The sequence below is a fragment of the Aythya marila genome (assembly GCF_965140915.1).
Source record: "Aythya marila genome assembly, chromosome: 2".
NCBI classification, from domain to species: domain Eukaryota; kingdom Metazoa; phylum Chordata; class Aves; order Anseriformes; family Anatidae; genus Aythya; species Aythya marila.
Genome location: NC_139043.1, coordinates 43,470,057 through 43,488,295, shown reverse-complemented (window position 1 = coordinate 43,488,295; position 18,239 = coordinate 43,470,057). Strand labels below are relative to the sequence as shown.

The window sequence follows — 18,239 nt, the reverse complement described above, 5'->3', positions numbered from 1 at the left end:
TTAACACAAAACTTGAATTAACTTTATTTTCCCCTACAGTCAACAACTGGTCTGCATTGAGCTTTAAAGCAACAAAATAAAATGAAATCTCCAAATGACAAGGGGCCAGAAATCCAGATTTAATTACCTTTGTGAAAATGTTGCAGCTGTAGTATTGGTCTGTATAAACCACTGAAGTCAAAAATGAGTTCATAAATCAAAAAAAATATTCTACACCTTGGGAAAGAAGTCAGCAGTAACATTCTCATAAGAACACTGTAAATTTACATTTTCTTCATGAAAGGTACATACTATTCTGCATTTTACATCAAATTATTGATGTAAGTTTTGTTTCTATAAAAAGTTACAACCTGTGGCAGGAAAACAAACTGCAAAACCCTTTCTTTCATTTTATTAAAAGAAAAATTTCAAGTCTGTATAAAGTTTTCCTATAGCTGGAAAGTGAACATGTTCAGTCTCCATTTATATTATCTTAGTGCATTTAATCTGACAGTTTTCACCACTTTTTTCCTTAAAAAAAAAAAAAAAAAAAAAAAAAACAGTATAAAAGACAGACAAAGCAAATAGCGCTATAGCAGGAATTTCTTCAATTGATTTAAGCACTCTAAATAAAAATGCAGAGAAATAGATTTCCAGAAAAAAACTTTTTTTACCCTCACAAGAGAAGGCAGTGAGAGGGGGAAGAGGTTTGCAAACCCTCTACTACGGATAGCCACAGAAAAGGGGTTTTGTATACCTGTCAACCTTTTTTTTTTTTTTTTCCTTAAATAGGCTATACTTGTTTTATCAATGTAAACATTTACCTAAAATAGTTTAATTTCTGTTCTGAAGCACCAGCCACTGTATGGTGCTCAGTTATACATTACTATAGCATTCATTACTGTCATTTCGGATCTTTCAGGATACAAATTTAGCCCTTGTATCTACAATGTGCAAGATTTGCCTTGTCTACCTTATGAAGTGATAGTGTAAGGCAGCAATACTGCAATCACGTATGAAACAAAAGCAGCTTGTCCCATCTGAGCTGTCACCCAATTGATATGTCCTGTCAGCTCCTGTGGAAACTGCAGCTTTGCTTCTTACACTCCAGATCAAAACCAGCCTGCAGCAAGAGTAAAAGGACATTTAAAGAAACCATAGCAAAGTAATAGCGGGAGTAACTTATTCTGAACGTTTAATTCCAAAGACAGCTCTATTTCCTCTTAATTGCTGAAAACAAGTCATTTTAGATTTGACCATTCCAGTTAACATACTGCTGCTATTCAGCTGAACAGTGTTTTCCAAAAAAGATTGACAAGTATGCATGTGCCAAGGACCAAATTACAGGGTTCTTTGGTGCAGTCAGTCCAAATTCTCAACAGATTTGAAGGATAATATGTACCAATAAAAAAAATGCTGCTAGACTTGTATAGCAGCTCTGTCTTGCTTCACATTACAAATCTAAAACAGCTGTTCTCAATAAGCCAATATTTTTAATCAGACATTGCCTGAAAAATTTTGTACAATAATCTGGACCAATGATGGTTCTGTACCCTCATGTTGCTGTGAAACATGACTCGAGCTAAAGGCAAAGACTGGTTATCTCAAGGACAACTGCTTCGTATTAGCGATCAGAACAGTGTATTTAAACTGTCTTCCTGTTGGGTCTCTTGCCTTTCTTTAAAATTAGTTTATTCTTAATGTAGCCACGCTTCCTTTTGGAGGTCTAAAAAGAAAAACAGAATACAATGTATTAGTTAATGATTTAGTCTTGACCGCGTTTTTACTACTGTGCATTGCAACGCCTGATCTTTCTTTAGATTTATTTTTAAAGAGCTTAACGGGTAAATCCTCAACTAGGTATTATCCACTTATTATTTTTAAAGTTGGGATTGTTAATTCATGCCCAACATTTGCTTTCATACAGGCTGTACTTTTGCAAGCCCCATATACCAGATATGTAGATTTATTTTCAAAGCTTGTGCTGAGGCAGAATTAATAATTAACCAACAAGATAAAGCTCAAGTAGGCCAAAGAGCAGAAGTGATAGCATTAGTTTTGTTTGGAAATCCCTTCTTATATCTTTTTGCACTATTTGATTCTCTTTAGAAGTTAGCGAGCTAGACAGTAATATTTGCTTGAAACAGATTTTTCAAGATGTAAGAGAAATTGAACAGTCACATTTTAGTCGTTAGTCCTCTGCTGGCTGTAGGTTAGTTAGCTCTTTCTGCGCTTGTGTTGTTATCAGTGGATTTTAGATTCCTCTTTTTTTTTTATTTTTTTAAGGTGTTAATGGGGGAAAATGTTAGTCTTCACTAATATTAAATTCAAAGTTGCATAAATACAGTTTTAGCTCCTGACAGGCTGAATGGTAGTGTCTGCCACATGTCAGAAAGTAGGCAACTCCCACACCTGCTGCAATTTGCTGCGTCTACCAGCAGGCTCTGATATGTCAATTAAATATGACTTTTTTCCCCCTTTTTACTAAACAATAATAATATAATATTTTAAAGTGTGACACAAACTAATACACAATACTCAGACAGTGTTATTTCTCTGAGTTTGAGCAATGTCACCCTTCACAGGGAAGAGTGATGGACTGGATTTCCAGTAAGGAAGCAACTGTTGAAAACCTGTGGCTACTACGGAGCCCTCAGCACATACTTAAGAAATCTGAGTTTAGCCATTAGCCCCACGCTCTTTGCTGGTCCTCTGATTTCTTAATGGGAAGCAGAGCTGGTTGGTACTGCGAGAGTTGGCTATGGATCAGAATTAGCGTCAGTGTTTATCCTGTCTTTAGACAGAACTGAAACATTCACAGCTTAACTGTGGTCAGTGCATCTATCCTTGGTAAGAGATAAAGCAAGGCTGTATTTCAGATCAGAAGTTATACTGTATATGTATGATAGGCGTAGTAAAACTTCTGATTTCTCTTTAAGGCAAGTCTAGCTCTGTTGGCAACTCCCAAATACCTTAAATTTTATGAGCTTGCAACAAGCAAACAACTTTTACCATTAGGAGTCCCCTCTAACATTCCCTATTTGTAGTTCTGTGACACGCAGCGTAAGATTACTGGCTGTACTAACTTAGTTTGTTACATGTTTGTTTCTGACAGGATTCTGGAATTCCCTTTGCGACATATGTTAGTATAGATAGAAATCAGGTTTTGTGAAGGACAGGGCTGCTAAGATTCTCCCAAACATCCCTGATAACAAATCTTTCTTACTAGGCTGAAAAACCACACCACAACTAACGCTGTTAAAAACATTAAGATGACTTCAAACAGGAAGCAGCCAGACACTAAATTCCATCAACAAAAAAATCATATTTAATTTATTTCATACAAAAGTACCATTTTTAAACTTCTAGGCATCACTACTTTCAAACAAAGTCAGAAAGCAACTTCCACATTTTTTACTTAGTGAGCCATAGTTACTGAAACATGAATGGATGTACTTTAGAGATTATACTTCCAGTTACATGAAGACTTAGGAGTTGTAACAGCCAGTGACACACTCTATTTCCAGTTAGCATTCTGCCTAAAAAAATATCTAGCCTTGTGTCTTTACATGCTTGTAAGTTAAGCAGACAGTAAATTAACAATTATTACCAGCAGGCAGGTCTGATATTGGACACTAACATGAACAGTATCCGTAACATTCTGGCTAGTGGAAATACATAATTCACCAGCTATGTGATGCACTGTTAAAAATAAACTGCCATTTCCTGACCCCTTTGAAATACTTCACTGGGAACCCACCTTCTTTGACAAATACTTCTGTTTCGGTACAATGTTGGTTACTCTAAGTTTATGATCCAATGTCTCCCTGTTGTCTAGTTGTTTCACCTTGTATATTCTAACAAGCCAGTGCTCTGAGGTAAAGGCTTCCTCCAGATGTTTAAATTTAATGTCCTTGTTTCCAATCTCAGCATTTCGTGTACGATCAAATCCTGGAGGTGTCCGAAAGTCCAGCTGTAAAGATTAAAGACTGCATATTAGTTGAAGACATAACCCAAAACATGCATCTCTGCAAACTATTGTACTTCATACCACATGGCAACAATTTCCTCTGGGCTAGTCAAAGGATGACACTTCCCTTACGCTGGTTATTACTACACAGAAAACTCTCATAGTTATTTTTTTTTTTACAATTGAGAAAGATAAAAAAAGTCTCATTCCTACAGACGATGCAGAAGAGAGCACTTAGTGTCTGAACAGAAATACCACTTCTACATTCAGAGATAAAACTATTCAAGCAAAAACCCAAGGTACAACAGCCTATGGTAGCTTTTTAGCACAGCTGCTCATGTACTTGCTGATCTTTTACACCACCACAGTTTGCAATTTCACATTTTCTGTACAATCTAAAATAGTTTCATACCAGACTTATCAGTTAAATGTGATCCCTGTGTTAAGAATAAGATCAATTAAGCTCAACGTTTTAGCTGAATAAAGGATTCTTTTGCTAACATATCAAAATGATGAGCCCTTGGGGCAAGGGGTGGTGGTGGAGGGAAGAATGGGAAAAGAGAAAAAAAAATGCAAACGAGGCAGATTTAGCTATGTATGTGTTTGATGATCCCAAAGGGGGCTGACAACTCTCTCAGAGAATTATACCCTGCCCTTATTATACAGTGTAGTGTTGCTTAATACACTGATGTGACTTGGACAGGAATCAGGTAGTTTCTGACAGATACTAAATCAGGTGGTTTCTGACAATTAACTGTTTCACTTATGTTGTAGGGAGTTTTACATTTGGCTTTCATAACAACAAAGCAGAAGAGTTAAAGCTTTAGCGAGTGCACTGCATAATGGAGTTAAGACACCCATCGGAAGCAAGGTAAAGGACAGCAAAAAGCTAAGTACAAGGCATGGTTAGCAGCACGAGTGCTTTTGTCTAGAGGCCATATGCAGTGGAACACGTGCAGATATTGTAATTGGTAAAGCAGACTCTTACCTCTGATTCTGCTACTACAAGCAATGCTCAATCTAAAAGATGGAAAATGCATCAAAATAGCATTTGTTTTTTGACATTTTAATTACGATTCAGTTGAAGATTTTGCACTAACCTGCATCTCTCCAAATCTGTAATAGGACATTTTATACATGAGGCAGTTCAGTAAAGTTGGGGAACCTGCCTTGTCTACCCGGAATTCTCCCTGAGGAGTGAAGTAATCACTTTCCTATAAAAATAAAAGAAGATAAAAAGAGTTGAGAGAAACTAAACCCATATTTAAGGTCATTTCTCATTCCCTTCTCACAAAAGAAAAAGAAAACACAACAACAAAATATTTTTATTAAAAAAATCTAAATTGACATCTACAATTTAAAAGCTGATTCAAGCCAGTCTTAAAACAGAAAGCTATGGTGCTCATTAAAGGTAAAACTAGTTTCAAACTACCTGATTGTAACCCCAAACTGCATGGAACAACTTTCCTAAATCCCCTTTACAGTCTTGCTACAAATTTTGTCACTTCACAGTAAGCAGTTACTGGAAAACTAATCTGAAAATGTGAAAGTTAGACATCTACCGAACTTCTTTTTCAGAAATGTGAAAAGCCCTGCATTGTAAGTACACACTGTCACTGGATACTTTGTACATGCAGTGTCAAAACAAAAATTTTCTGCTGTTCTTGTATCTAGTACAAGATGAAACTATTCATGCAGGCGACTCCCTTAAGCCAGCACTAATTATCTAGGAGTTTTTGTTAGGCTTTGCATATCTCTGAGATATTCTAATAACTTACTTAAACTCTGTGTAAGTAAATATTATCAGTTCAAACTCTGTAATAGTAGGAAAGAAGCTAAAGAAATCTGTAATACCAGCTGTTTAAATGTTCTGAATGATCCTACTTTTTTTTTTTTAATAATACGACAGTGCCTAGTGAGACACACAGAGGACTTACAAAAGATATCCTGTACTTTTAGTGTCATGCAAAAAGGTGAAAGACTTTTGAGGTTATTGGTCTTTCAAAGCCATAAAAACTGGGTTACAGGCCTCTGCAGTGTTATTCTTCTAGAAAAACAACCTCCAGCATGTTTTTCAAATGAAATTGTGACAAATGGAGATTTCCTTCCACTGTTATGAGTACTACCAGAAAGGCAACAATGTACATAAAGGTTAAAAAAAACAAACTAGAGATGGAAACACAGAAATAACATGTAGCCAGGAACACTTCAGTGTTCCTGCGAAGTTTTCCACTTACTCGAATATCTTTGGGATGCTCCCCCTCTGCTATTCTCACCATCCACAAGAACTTATTAATATCATCACCAGAGTAGCCAATCACACCACCAAAAATAATCAAAACGTAATCCACATCCAGGCTTCTCATGATCTCGTATGCTGCCGATTCATTTGAGGACATCGCCTTCCCCACCTGTATCATAGCAAAAAGAGCTTAAGTATCTGCATAGGAGCCCATTGCACAGATTCTCAGATCAACAGCCTGCAAAATCAAAGCCCAAGAATACATATTTACATAGCAGACCCCAAATTTTCATTCTAGGTAAAGAAAACCCATTGCTTTGATTTGGAAACCCCAAAGCCCAACGTAAATAGAAATATTTTCTCCTCCATAAGAAGTGCTGCCTGTTGAAATGAGCTGTGTAAAACCTAACAACGATCATTTTTCTTTTGTGGCAGCTACAAATTTTTCAAGTCACAGCTGTATTGCCAAAAAGTCAGTATGGCAGAAAACACTTAATTACAAATTATTTTCAAAGCTTTAGACACAGTCTAAAATGAATAAATTATTTGAAATATTACTGATTTATTCCTCCCCTTCACCCCCCTTTTTCTTTTCCCTTTTGTTGATCTCTCCTTCAGTAATGCAGCCACGCTGCATTGTACTCAGCGGTGTTGAATTTAGGGAAAGTTTATACAGAGAAAACATCTGAATAGAGCTATGCTTGAGTTAAAAGCATACATTGGCAAACCAATGTTTTGGCCTTGAAAATCTTTTTAAAGCTGCATCTAAAACCTCTTCCAAAACGGTCATTTTCCACACTAAGAATTCACTTAGGTCAGGAACTGGCATCAGTTTCGTAGTTCTGTTTGCCATTGAATTTCTTAAAGTATAATAATGTCTCACTGCAGTAGGAGGCCGTAACTACAACATAAATAATTTTGCATCCAAACTGGTAACATTCAGTTAACTCAAGAACTTAATTAGAAAATACTAAGCTTATGCTGCAATCTGTCAAAAAGATAGAGAACCTCAATTTCTTGGCCATTGGCCTAATCGATGTGAAGTTATTCGTCAGATTTCTATTCTTGTGCAGGACGAAGTCAGCTGGCAAATATTTCAGGGCACTGCCTCATTCAGAACAAAAGTTCAGATATTTGCCACAAAACACACTCACTGCTTGTTTCCCGTTCTTCAGAAATGGAAGCTAACAGTGTCAGCAGCCGTGCTGGAGAGAATTCTTTATTAAAAACCATTATTACTAGCTGCTGTAGCCTGCATGGTTACTGTGCTTACGAAATGCAGGTGTCTCTATTCACCTGAATACGGTCACTCTATTCACCTGATAGGCCTTGCCCTACTGGGACTGCCTGATTTCACAGAATCACAGAATTTCTAGGTTGGAAGAGACCTCAAGATCATCGAGTCCAACCTCTGACCTAACGCTAGCAGTCCCCACTAAACCATATCCCTAAGCTCTACATCTAAACGTCTTTTGAAGACTTCCAGGGATGGTGACTCCACCACTTCCCTGGGCAGCCTGTTCCAATGCCTCACAACCCTTTCAGTGAAGAAGTTCTTCCTAACATCTAACCTAAAACTCCCCTGGCTCAACTTAAGCCCATTCCCCCTCGTCCTGTCACCAGGCACGTGGGAGAACAGGCCAACCCCCACCTCGCTACAGCCTCCCTTGAGGTACCCATAGAGAGCGATAAGGTCACCCCTGAGCCTCCTCTTCTCCAGGCTGAACAAGCCCAGCTCCCTCAGCCACTCCTCGTAGGACTTGTTCTCCAGGCCCCTCACCAGCTTTGTCGCCCTTCTCTGCACCCGCTCAAGCACCTCGATGTCCTTCTTGTAGCGAGGGGCCCAAAACTGAACACAGTACTCGAGGTGAGGGATCACCAGAGCTGAGTACAGGGGGACGATCACCTCCCTAGCCCTGCTGGTCACGCTGTTCCTGATACAAGCCAGGATGCCGTTGGCCTTCTTGGCCACCTGAGCACACTGCTGGCTCATATTCAGCCGACTATCCACCATCACTCCCAGGTCCTTCTCTGCCTGGCAGCTTTCCAACCATTCCTCTCCTAGCCTGTAGCTCTGCTTGGGGTTATTGCGCCCCAGGTGCAGGACCCGGCACTTGGCCTTGTTAAACTTCATGCAGTTGACCTCAGCCCATCGGTGCAGCCTATCCAGATCCTCCTGCAGAGCTTTCCTACCCTCAAGCAGATCGACACACGCACCTAACTTGGTGTCATCTGCGAACTTACTGAGGGTGCACTCGATGCCCTCGTCCAGATCATCGATGAAGATATTAAAGAGGACCGGCCCCAGGACCGAGCCCTGGGGGAAATTAGGGATTTATACCTAACATCTTAGGGATTTATACCTAACATCTGCACTACAGACACTGACAACAGCAAAACAGAGCTATCTATAGAGTAGACAACAACACAGAGCTATGTGAGTTGAATGAAAGAAATTAAAAGTTGGATGTTTTATCTACCTGCATATTTGAGAGGACAATCACATCCAGTCTACAACACTTGCACTGCTACTCAAACTTTCTCAAATTCTCAAGACACCTAAAAATGCATTTAATCTGGTCACTTTTCATAGTGCCATTCAAAATCCAGTCAGCAAAGGCACTGCTGAACTGAAACGATCTATATTTGGATCGTGCTGGTCTAGTACTAAGCATGGGGGGACTGGTTACATGATTTGGTGCTATCTATCCTCCCACAAAGAAAAGAAGAGAAACAGAAGTGAAGTTCTGGAAACTCCCAGAAAACAAAATGGAGAACCCAAAAGGAGAATCAATCCCCTCCAGCCCCAAACCAATCTTTATAACGGAGTTCTAGGAGATGCCAAAACAGCCCTGTTCCTTCCACCTGTTTCCCTCTCCATGGGATTTTTTTTAATACCATACTATCTATCAACTGACATTTACAATTTCATGCTTGACTGAAATGTAAATGTTTCTGTGCTTCCGCAGAAAGCTGCCATCCTTACCAGAGCAATGTGGCTGTTGTTCCAGGTGTTGTTATCAACCAGCGTTGTGCGGTTGGCCATCCCTGCTATCTGATAACCATAGTCCCACCACGACATTACCCTGGCGTGCTCATCTGTGTTTTGTCTCAGCCAGTAGTAGGCTTCCCTGAAGTCATCCAGGATATTCCGAGTGCTGGAAAACAGAGTTCATTTTATTCACATCGATATAAATGCTGGCAACAGATTGACTGCAACATGATAAATCTTGGCTCACAAATTAAGATCTTCTTATGTGCTCAACTTCCTTTGAGGGGTTCTGTCACCAGTTTGCACTCAGAAGTTTGACAGCTGAATGGCCCGAAGCTGAAACTGCTTTTAAAGATGTGACTAAATGCATTTCCAGTTGAACATATATCCATAAACAGGTTTTATGACTGAAATACTTTTTTTCTTTCTTTAATTATCATGTTCATTGGGTTTGGATAGGATTACTTTTATGTATTCACATTAAATATTTTCTTAAATTGGATATATTTTTGAGAAGTGGACTATTAAGAGTTTTTATTCAGGTGACAATTCTGCCTTAATAATAATTAGAAAGCAGCAAAGCAGATTACAAATGCAAAGGAACTAGAAATACTTTTGCCCTTAAATTATTTTTCAAACCTGTGACCTTACTCACCCATCATGGTTATAGGAAGCGAGAACAACGCTAGGGCTGGAGTACGCATTGCTTGTTACCCAGGTACAGTGCACCGCAAACATCATCAACAACATCAGCATCAGCATAGTAACAATGTTTTTGATATTAGGACCCAGTCCTTCTTCTGTTTTTTCCTGTTCAGATACGTGTTTTCTCACTTTGCCTGCCTAAACAAACACAAACATAGCTGTTAGGGCAACTTTAATCATCCGTGGCAACGGAACTGAAATACCTTTTTCTTCACAACATGCACTTCATAACTGCTATGGAATACTATAAAAATAGACCGAGTTGTAAAGTAAATTAACTACGTATGCACAAGAATATTCTGACAATCCAGCAAGTTGTACAAATGGATTATTCCCCAATAATCCATTTAGGAGAAAAAAATCTATTACATGAGGGCTACTGCATGATTTAATTTGGCTTAGTCTGATGATGCCCATTTATAAGGCAGAGTGGAAGAGAGCAGGACACAGATGTTTGTAGTGAGGAAAAGGGGGAAACCCAGGGCTCGTGCATCGTCAGAGTTCATGTAACAAAACCTAAAATAAAAACAAGAATAGCTAACACCATTTTCTTCAGGAACAGGAGAGTACACAAGTTTAGGTACAGAAATACCTTTCCATAAAATATATTATTCTTTAATTTCACCTCACCTTAGAGGAAATACAAGAAGGAAACACACATTCAGTGATGCAGAACTGCTAAAACTAGTTAAAGAGAGCAATCAGCTGTCTGCCATCACTCTGGCAAGCTGGGTCAGCACTACAGACTTCCTTTTTGTTAAAGGCTCATCACTGATAAGCTACAAGCAACCACTTCTATGCTGACACTGATTTTCTTTCAGGACATCACTTAGAGCTTACTGGAGAACCTCAACACTTATTCTGTATTTCAGTGCTAGTAATTCAGACCTTTAGTGGAATTTTAAATATCCCCTCACCTTATCATACAGGTTGCCAGGGTTCCTTTTGTCATCCTCATCGCTGCTGTCCTCTATTGGTGGATTTTCCCTCTTCATATCATCACCCAAATAACGCTCAAAGACATTAGAGAAGGCAATTGCAGACAGCATACAGACCACTGGAGTCAAAGTGAGCATCAGACGAACCATCACGCCGGCAAAGTAAACGGCACTGATTGCATACAGAGCAACTGCAGAGGGGAAAAGAAACACCTACTGATGACATTTAGAAAGTAACAATCACTGTGACTGCACACATACACGCTGCTCACCATACAACTGTTTTTAGAAGTGGGCTGAGCATCTGCGTCTATAACGACTTGAACATGCATCTTGCATTGCATTGCTTTTTCATTTATGGCGATAACAGTTCAATTAATGCTTATGCCTTTTGAGCCTCAAACCCTTCCTGAAATTCATCTTGACAACTATTAACCATAACACAACCACACTTTCATATTCATTAATAATGCATCAGAAGATACATTATTAGTGAAATTTAATATCACGCCAAAAACAGTATGGGAATAATAGGTAGTTTCATTTGGTTAGAAAGACCAAATAGCCCTAGGCCCAACAAGTTATTAAATCTGTAAAACCAAAGAGTTAGTGTTAGAATCTCATATAAGTACCAAATTTTAATTTAAATTAGAGATATCTGAACAAATTGGGGGCTTGTCTACATTATAACAACATACAGACATAAGGTGATACTGTGAAGCCTATTCTGAAGCGAGTTATCCTGGATAGTATTAAAAAAAATACCACCACAAAACCCAAGATTTTCAGGATAGCAGGATTATTCACAACACTTTTCACAGGAGGAAAAAACAAACAACAACCTGCATGCATTCATTAGGAATATCTATTGTTCAAGAAATAGTGGTTATTGCTAGTTTGCAAACTAGCTTCTGTGAAAGATTTGCCATGGAAATCAAAGGGGATTGGTTTATCAGATTACATTGCATAAATATTTTGCACTTTGTGGTGAAGTAGTACGGCTCTCCGTTCTCACTCATAGGTCTCTTAAAGCTGACTTAAATAGATGGTGCAGCAGTAGGAGGCTGAAGGGGGTTCCCCAGCACTGGTCTTTACTGCAAGCAAAAGAGCATAAAATACTCTAAAATCACGGGATTTAACACCGATGTTCCCATTGCCAATGGGGTAATCTAAAGAGGCAGCTGTATATGACTAGAGCCTCCTGTTGCCACAGAAGTGCAAGACCGTGTGATCTTCACTCCTTTTGGGCTACAACTCCAAGTCACATCCTTAGAAGCCTCACTCATAGTCTTAGAAGTCTGCCGTCAAAGGAAAGCTTCATACAAATAAATTTGTTGTCACTGACACAGGGAGACCCCGTTCCTGTGCTTAGGCTTGCACCTTATCTAGCACTTGCTCCACACCAAATGGTCCAGCTCACTAAACTAGCTGAAAATCTGGAAAGAAAATTCATTTTGAATCATCATCTGTGGTGGGATGAGAGCCAGAAGAATACCTAGGGACAAATTGGGTGCCTTGCAGCCTGCGTGGGGAAGGATCTCCCCTTTGCTGCTGCACCGAGCTGTTCACCTGGCTGTGCTGTGAAACTGTACCTCCACTCATGGCTTGTGAGATCAGCGTGTGGAAGAACATGCACCTCCAAGAGCCACAGTGACAAATCCCACCTCTCTTGATAAGGCTCCATCACCAATCCACCCATCTCTGTATGAACTGCGTTTTTTATGGATGGTTTTAAATCCTGCTAGGTGCAGGCAACTTGTAACATTCACCTTTAAACACATCATGTTTAAACCTTTTCTAGAACATGTCATACACCAGCTTGGAGCAAACAAACAAAATAGAATCAAGTTGAAGACAAGAGTTTTCAAAACGATTTTTAAATATTTGCTCTTACCAAAGACTCTTTCATCATTGATGTTTTTGATACAGAACCACAGCCCTGCTGGGAAAGTACACACGAGAATATGCAGATCAAAAAAGAAGGAAACCCATGTTGTAGGCTGATGCTCAGACACAGAGGCAATGATCGGGATGTGAATTTTCGCATACCTTTTTTAAAAAAAATTCAGTTCAAATTATTTTGAAGAGAGAAAGTTATTAACACCTGTAAACATTAGGAGTTCTGAAATTCATTTCAAAGGAAGCATTTCAATGTAAAAGGTTAAATGCTCTATTTAGCAGAAACCTGATGAAACTTTTATATCAAAAAACGTTCCCATGTCTTATTCACCAGAATGAAAACATACAGCTATGGAAACCATCATTATATTTTGTAGGGCCAGTTATCCACACCAGAAAATTTCCTAGGATTTCAATATTGTATTTCAAATACTCTCCTCTGCACAAAACACCTTCATTTGCCTAGTATGTCAAGTTGAAGGATTAAATCCCAGGCCAGTTAGTGACGCCCCCACGTTCTCTCAGATGCTGTCAGTCAGGCCTTGTCTACACTTGGAATTACAGGTCAACTAAACAGCATGCTGGACACTGAGTGCGGACAAGGACAAAACTATATTAAAAGACAGCTATGCACACAGGCCTCATCTGGGGTGTTGTATGGCCAAACAGTGAGGTATCAAACAAATGTCCTTCTTCACTGAGACCTAGGCCTCATTCAGAACTGCACTGATGTGTTTTAAACACAATATTGACTTTCTAATGTAGACAAGCCCTCAAAAGTTTAATCTTTGTGTGTGTATACATATATGTATTTATATACACATACACACACATACACACCATATGTAAGTGCAGGCCATTTCATCTATAGGCAGGGAACATCTATGTGGTTTTCAAATAAATTTGAGGCTTCCTTACTGACACCTATTCTACTACATTTATTACAGGGTTGGTAAAGAATCCTGTATGAGCTGGGCTAAGGAGCCTGAGGGAAAAAAAGAACTAGAAAAGTCTGAAGTTCTCCTATCCCTGTTTTTAAAAATCTACCAATTAAAATTCATCTTAAACACTTGAATAAAACAAAGTATTTTGCAGATAAATATTCTACATTAAGTGTCTGGCTAACGAACTGAATGCTGGATTTTTAAATGTTAACTAAAGCAGAAGAGTTATTCACAAAACCATACACGAATAAACCAAAATTGTTCAGAGTAGACATCTGTATACACAAAACAGATTTATGAAAATAATAAACAGGCAACATGCAAGATCATGTGTAACATCTTCGTGACTTTGTGCAATGTTGTGCAATGAAAAAAGCAGAAGTTTAAGGCTCTTAGTAATTTTTAAACGTGTCCTCAAGTGTTGATACAACTTTTGGTTATTCTATGCTGAAAAGCACTGCTGTTTTGTATAGACAAACATATGATTAAGATACTCAAAGACTTCCAAAGAAGCAAGAAATTTAGCAAACAAATTAGTGATGAAGGTAAAATGGTTGCAAAGATCACGGAACAGTTACTACACATGCTCTCTTTAGGTAACTGATCAAAATCCCACATATTCTCCTTGACTTAAATACTAAATCGATTTGAGAATGAGGAGAGCAAAAAAAAAACCATTAGTTTTCAGTAGAATTCTATTGATAGCTCATGCTTATATCCTTTATCCCTACTTACCCGGTGTCCCACAAAGAATAAAATCTGCCACTCCAAGGAGCAATATAACCTGAAAAAGAGGAGGGGAAAAATTTTGCTGCTTAGATATTTAAATGCAATATATATATATTACACCTTTAAATTATAGCACAAAACTAAATACCACAAGAAATTTCATTAAGTTTGTAGTATATGAGACCTACTGCATCAGGTAGCTGATGAAGTCTACTAACCATGAACTTAGTTTTGTACTGTACTAGTTCATTATCAGACATACACACCTCCAGGAATCAAAGTGATGCAAAATAATTAAAATATTTCTCAGAGAATGACAGATAGCAACTTATACTCTAAAAGAACTATAAGAAGGAAACAACTGATAAGAAAGTATTTACTTCTTCTCAAATTACTAAGCAGAGAACTGGGAATGACCTATGGCCAAAACACTAATACACAACTAAACGCTTGTTTCATATTGTTTTTCTTCTGATACATCTACAGGTGGCGTGGAATACTACTTGACAAGCTGATAAGCTTTACTTTAAAAAAAACCACAAACAAACACAAAAACAAAACAAAGCTGTAAGATATTTTAATATCACAAGATGAAAGAAATATATAAATATCATCACGATAAGACGACAGATAAAACCTGAAGTTATCCATAAGATTCTTCTTTAATTTCTACTTGCCTTGCAACTGTTTCAGCTCTCTCTACATACAGATATAGACAAGCTTAAACAAGAAAAAGTTGAATCCTTGTACTTACTATCTAAGCCTTTGTGCATGATGCAGTAAGTCTTCACTTTGATATTTACAAATGGTATCATTTGACTTTTTTTTAATACCTAGTTTAGACATTTAAATGTTGTGTTTAATGCTCTATGATGTATTTTTCCTTTCAGGCTTCAGACGCAAAGCTTACTCCCAACCAGTTGCATGCACAAGTAAGGAGGCTATGCTAGCAGATGTGAACTAGCTGGTTATGGTCATCTCTGGATGTATCCAAAACACAAGACCAGATGGGATTCTCTTGAGAGTGCTGAAAGAATTGGCTGATGTGGTAACTACCCATGACCTTGATCAGGGTGCTAAGGCCCTTGTTGCCTGGAAGTGCCTAATGCTACACCTCTAGGAAAGGTAAGGAGTATCCGGGGAACTCCAGGCCAGTAACCTGAGTCCCTAGAAAGTCTGTGAAGCACAGCATCCTGAATTACATCATTAAATGCTTTTAAGACATTTTCCTAATTTCTCATCTGTAAGCTGAAGAAGAATGGGCTGGGCAAACAGCAATTCAATGTGTTGAAAATTGACGGTACTGACAAGCTCAAAATAGCACTGGGCAGCTTGGTGTCCCATTGGTGGCTGGCTAGTAAAACATAAAAATATTGCAGAGGCCAAAACAGTGAACTGTGCTAAATTGAGAATAACTGACAAGCCTTATGGCAGACAGAACTTCCATCCAGAACGTTAACCTCCTTCTTCCAGGTGCTGCTGGAGGATTATTAAGAAAATAAGGCACGGAGCTGAGTGCTGTGAGATGGCCAGGGGTCTAGATCACACAGTGCACCAGGAAAAGCTGAGGGAACCAGATTTGTTCTGTCTGGTGAAGCAGTGATACTATCAGTGAATTTCAAAAATCGATATTAACACTTCCTAAGAAATGCAACAGAAGACGTATTTTTCTATGTATCGAAATTAGGAGCCAAATTTTGTCTTAATATGCCAGTCTGAAAAATTTCACAAAATATTAGTAGGACCTGCTCATACATACTGAAAAGCAAATTTCAAACCATCAAGTTTTGGAAGACTTTCAGCCAAATATAGATGTTAAATATTCTTTTGGAATAATGGTACCATAAATAACAAAAATAAAACTCCAATTAAATAGTCCAAAATGTTAAACGACTGATACCAGAAAAATCTACACTGAATCTATACATCCACTTCTAAAATGAATTACAAGAAATAATTCAGTTAAAATAAAAACAAGTTAAATCTCAGAAAAGTTTTTTTTTTTTTTATAATTTAAATAATATTCTGACAGAATAGTAAATGAGGTGTAATGTTACGATCACACAATTTATACCCATCAGAATTCAATTTTGGCATGGCTGACATATTTATCTATGAAAATAGATCAGGAAGGAAGTATAGTGCTGGATGACCAAGGATGTACGTCATAGAATCAGAATATGGCCGTTAGGCATCTGAGGGCTGCAACCAAGCAAAAGCAAACTTGTTTTTGTGAGGTTGGGTAGAACTACCTTGAAGACCAGAAACTGAACCACAGAAGGAGAACTCACAGACATACATTAATTGCAGTCATACAGAAATGTGGTTACTTTCTGAAATACTTGAACCTATCTCATCTTTACCTATCAATGCTATTTAGAATAGATTAGCTGCGCTTATCTTCATAATATGCTTTTGCTATTGTTATGTTCCTCATACCAATCTGACTTTTTGTGTGAAAAGAAAAACAGAAACAAAGCAACATGGTCATTGGTTTGCTGTGGGGTTGCCAACATCTACTTAGACTAAACCAAACTGGTCACCTGAGTTACCTGCTCCTAAGAGAAACTGTTTTCATGTTTATTTACCTGTGTATGTCAAGTAGATGACGCTCAGGAATACAATACCAGCGGCCAGGGAGACACCCAAGAAGAACAATGTCTGAAATTCTTGCTTTGTTAATCTGTCTCTCAAATACTGCAGAAACGCATAGGCCTGCAGCAATGCAAAAACACCTGAAGACAGACAAAAGTTTTTGTTTAAATCCTCAAAAGAAGCAACAATCATTAAAGCAACTGGCATACTTCAGCTATGTTTGAATTACAAAAAAAAAAAAATACATTTAATACATAACCTTACATCTGAAAGCCAGTATGAAATCACTTTCTGACAAATAGACTTTAATACTTCATAGGGATGATAGTCTGAGTCACTGCAAGAAAGTAACTACTCTCCAAAACATTCTTTGCTTATTATATATCAAGAACTCCAACATCAACTGTCTCTTTGCTCCCAAATAAACTGCGTTAAGGGAGAGAATCACCTGAAAACTAGATTGCATTTATTTTCTCAAAAGCACAGTTTAACGTACGTAGACATCTTGAAAAAATAAGATACGGCTCTTGGCTAGCTTAAGTAATGAGTTGCAAGGAAAGAGCCCAGACAACACAAAGTCAAGACTAATATAGAAATACATGTATGTATTAAGCTGCTGAACTAAACAGTGGGATTTAATAAAGATAAAAAAATAAACCAAACATCTAAGTGAATACAGACAACGGAATTATACAAAGCTATATAAAAACACCAGAATTCACTAAGTATTCCATACGCTCAAAAAGGCATTTCCAAGTTTAATATTAAACTAGAACTTAAATACCATTTTCTGTTGTTATTCATTTCAATGTGTATAATCAGATCAATCCAATGATTCATCCACTCTAAACTGAAAAATCACTGGTAGCTGGCAGAAAGAAAAAAACCCTCAAGAACTCAAGTGTATTGTATTTCTTCAATTTGCAAATAAAATCGTGATGCATGATGTTGAAATTCACTAGTTTCAAAGTTCTAGAGAACAGCACAAACTGTCCACTAAATAACTGTAAAATTCTTAGGATGCAAACTATGGCTTGATAACCTTTATACCATCCCTTATAATCAGAATGATAAAAGAATCTCTCAAACGTATTAAAAATATTTTTGAAGTATTTTTTTTTTCTGGTGAACTTTAGTTATATTAAAATTGCTGTCCCAAATCCATTTTCTTAAGTGACAATACGTAATTAAAAAAGAGGAGTCTAACAAGTTAAGTTACATCACAAAAAACAGTGTATGCTCCAAA

At 37.8% G+C, this 18,239-nt stretch overlaps 1 protein-coding gene across 1 annotated transcript in view; it reads right to left on the bottom strand.

Annotated features, from left to right (window-relative positions):
- The window catches only part of STT3B (STT3 oligosaccharyltransferase complex catalytic subunit B), a 49,602-nt gene continuing 31,363 nt past the window's right edge, over positions 1–18,239 (bottom strand). Inside the window, exons 7-16 of the mRNA XM_082754404.1 lie at positions 16,987–17,133; positions 14,405–14,453; positions 12,721–12,875; positions 10,806–11,017; positions 9,839–10,026; positions 9,178–9,349; positions 6,187–6,360; positions 5,050–5,163; positions 3,740–3,952; positions 1–1,705 (exon numbers count right to left, since the gene is read on the bottom strand). Of these exons, the coding sequence (XP_082610530.1) occupies positions 1,625–1,705; positions 3,740–3,952; positions 5,050–5,163; positions 6,187–6,360; positions 9,178–9,349; positions 9,839–10,026; positions 10,806–11,017; positions 12,721–12,875; positions 14,405–14,453; positions 16,987–17,133 (1,505 nt within the window). The 3' untranslated portion in view covers positions 1–1,624. The remainder of the gene's footprint in view (positions 1,706–3,739; positions 3,953–5,049; positions 5,164–6,186; positions 6,361–9,177; positions 9,350–9,838; positions 10,027–10,805; positions 11,018–12,720; positions 12,876–14,404; positions 14,454–16,986; positions 17,134–18,239) is intronic.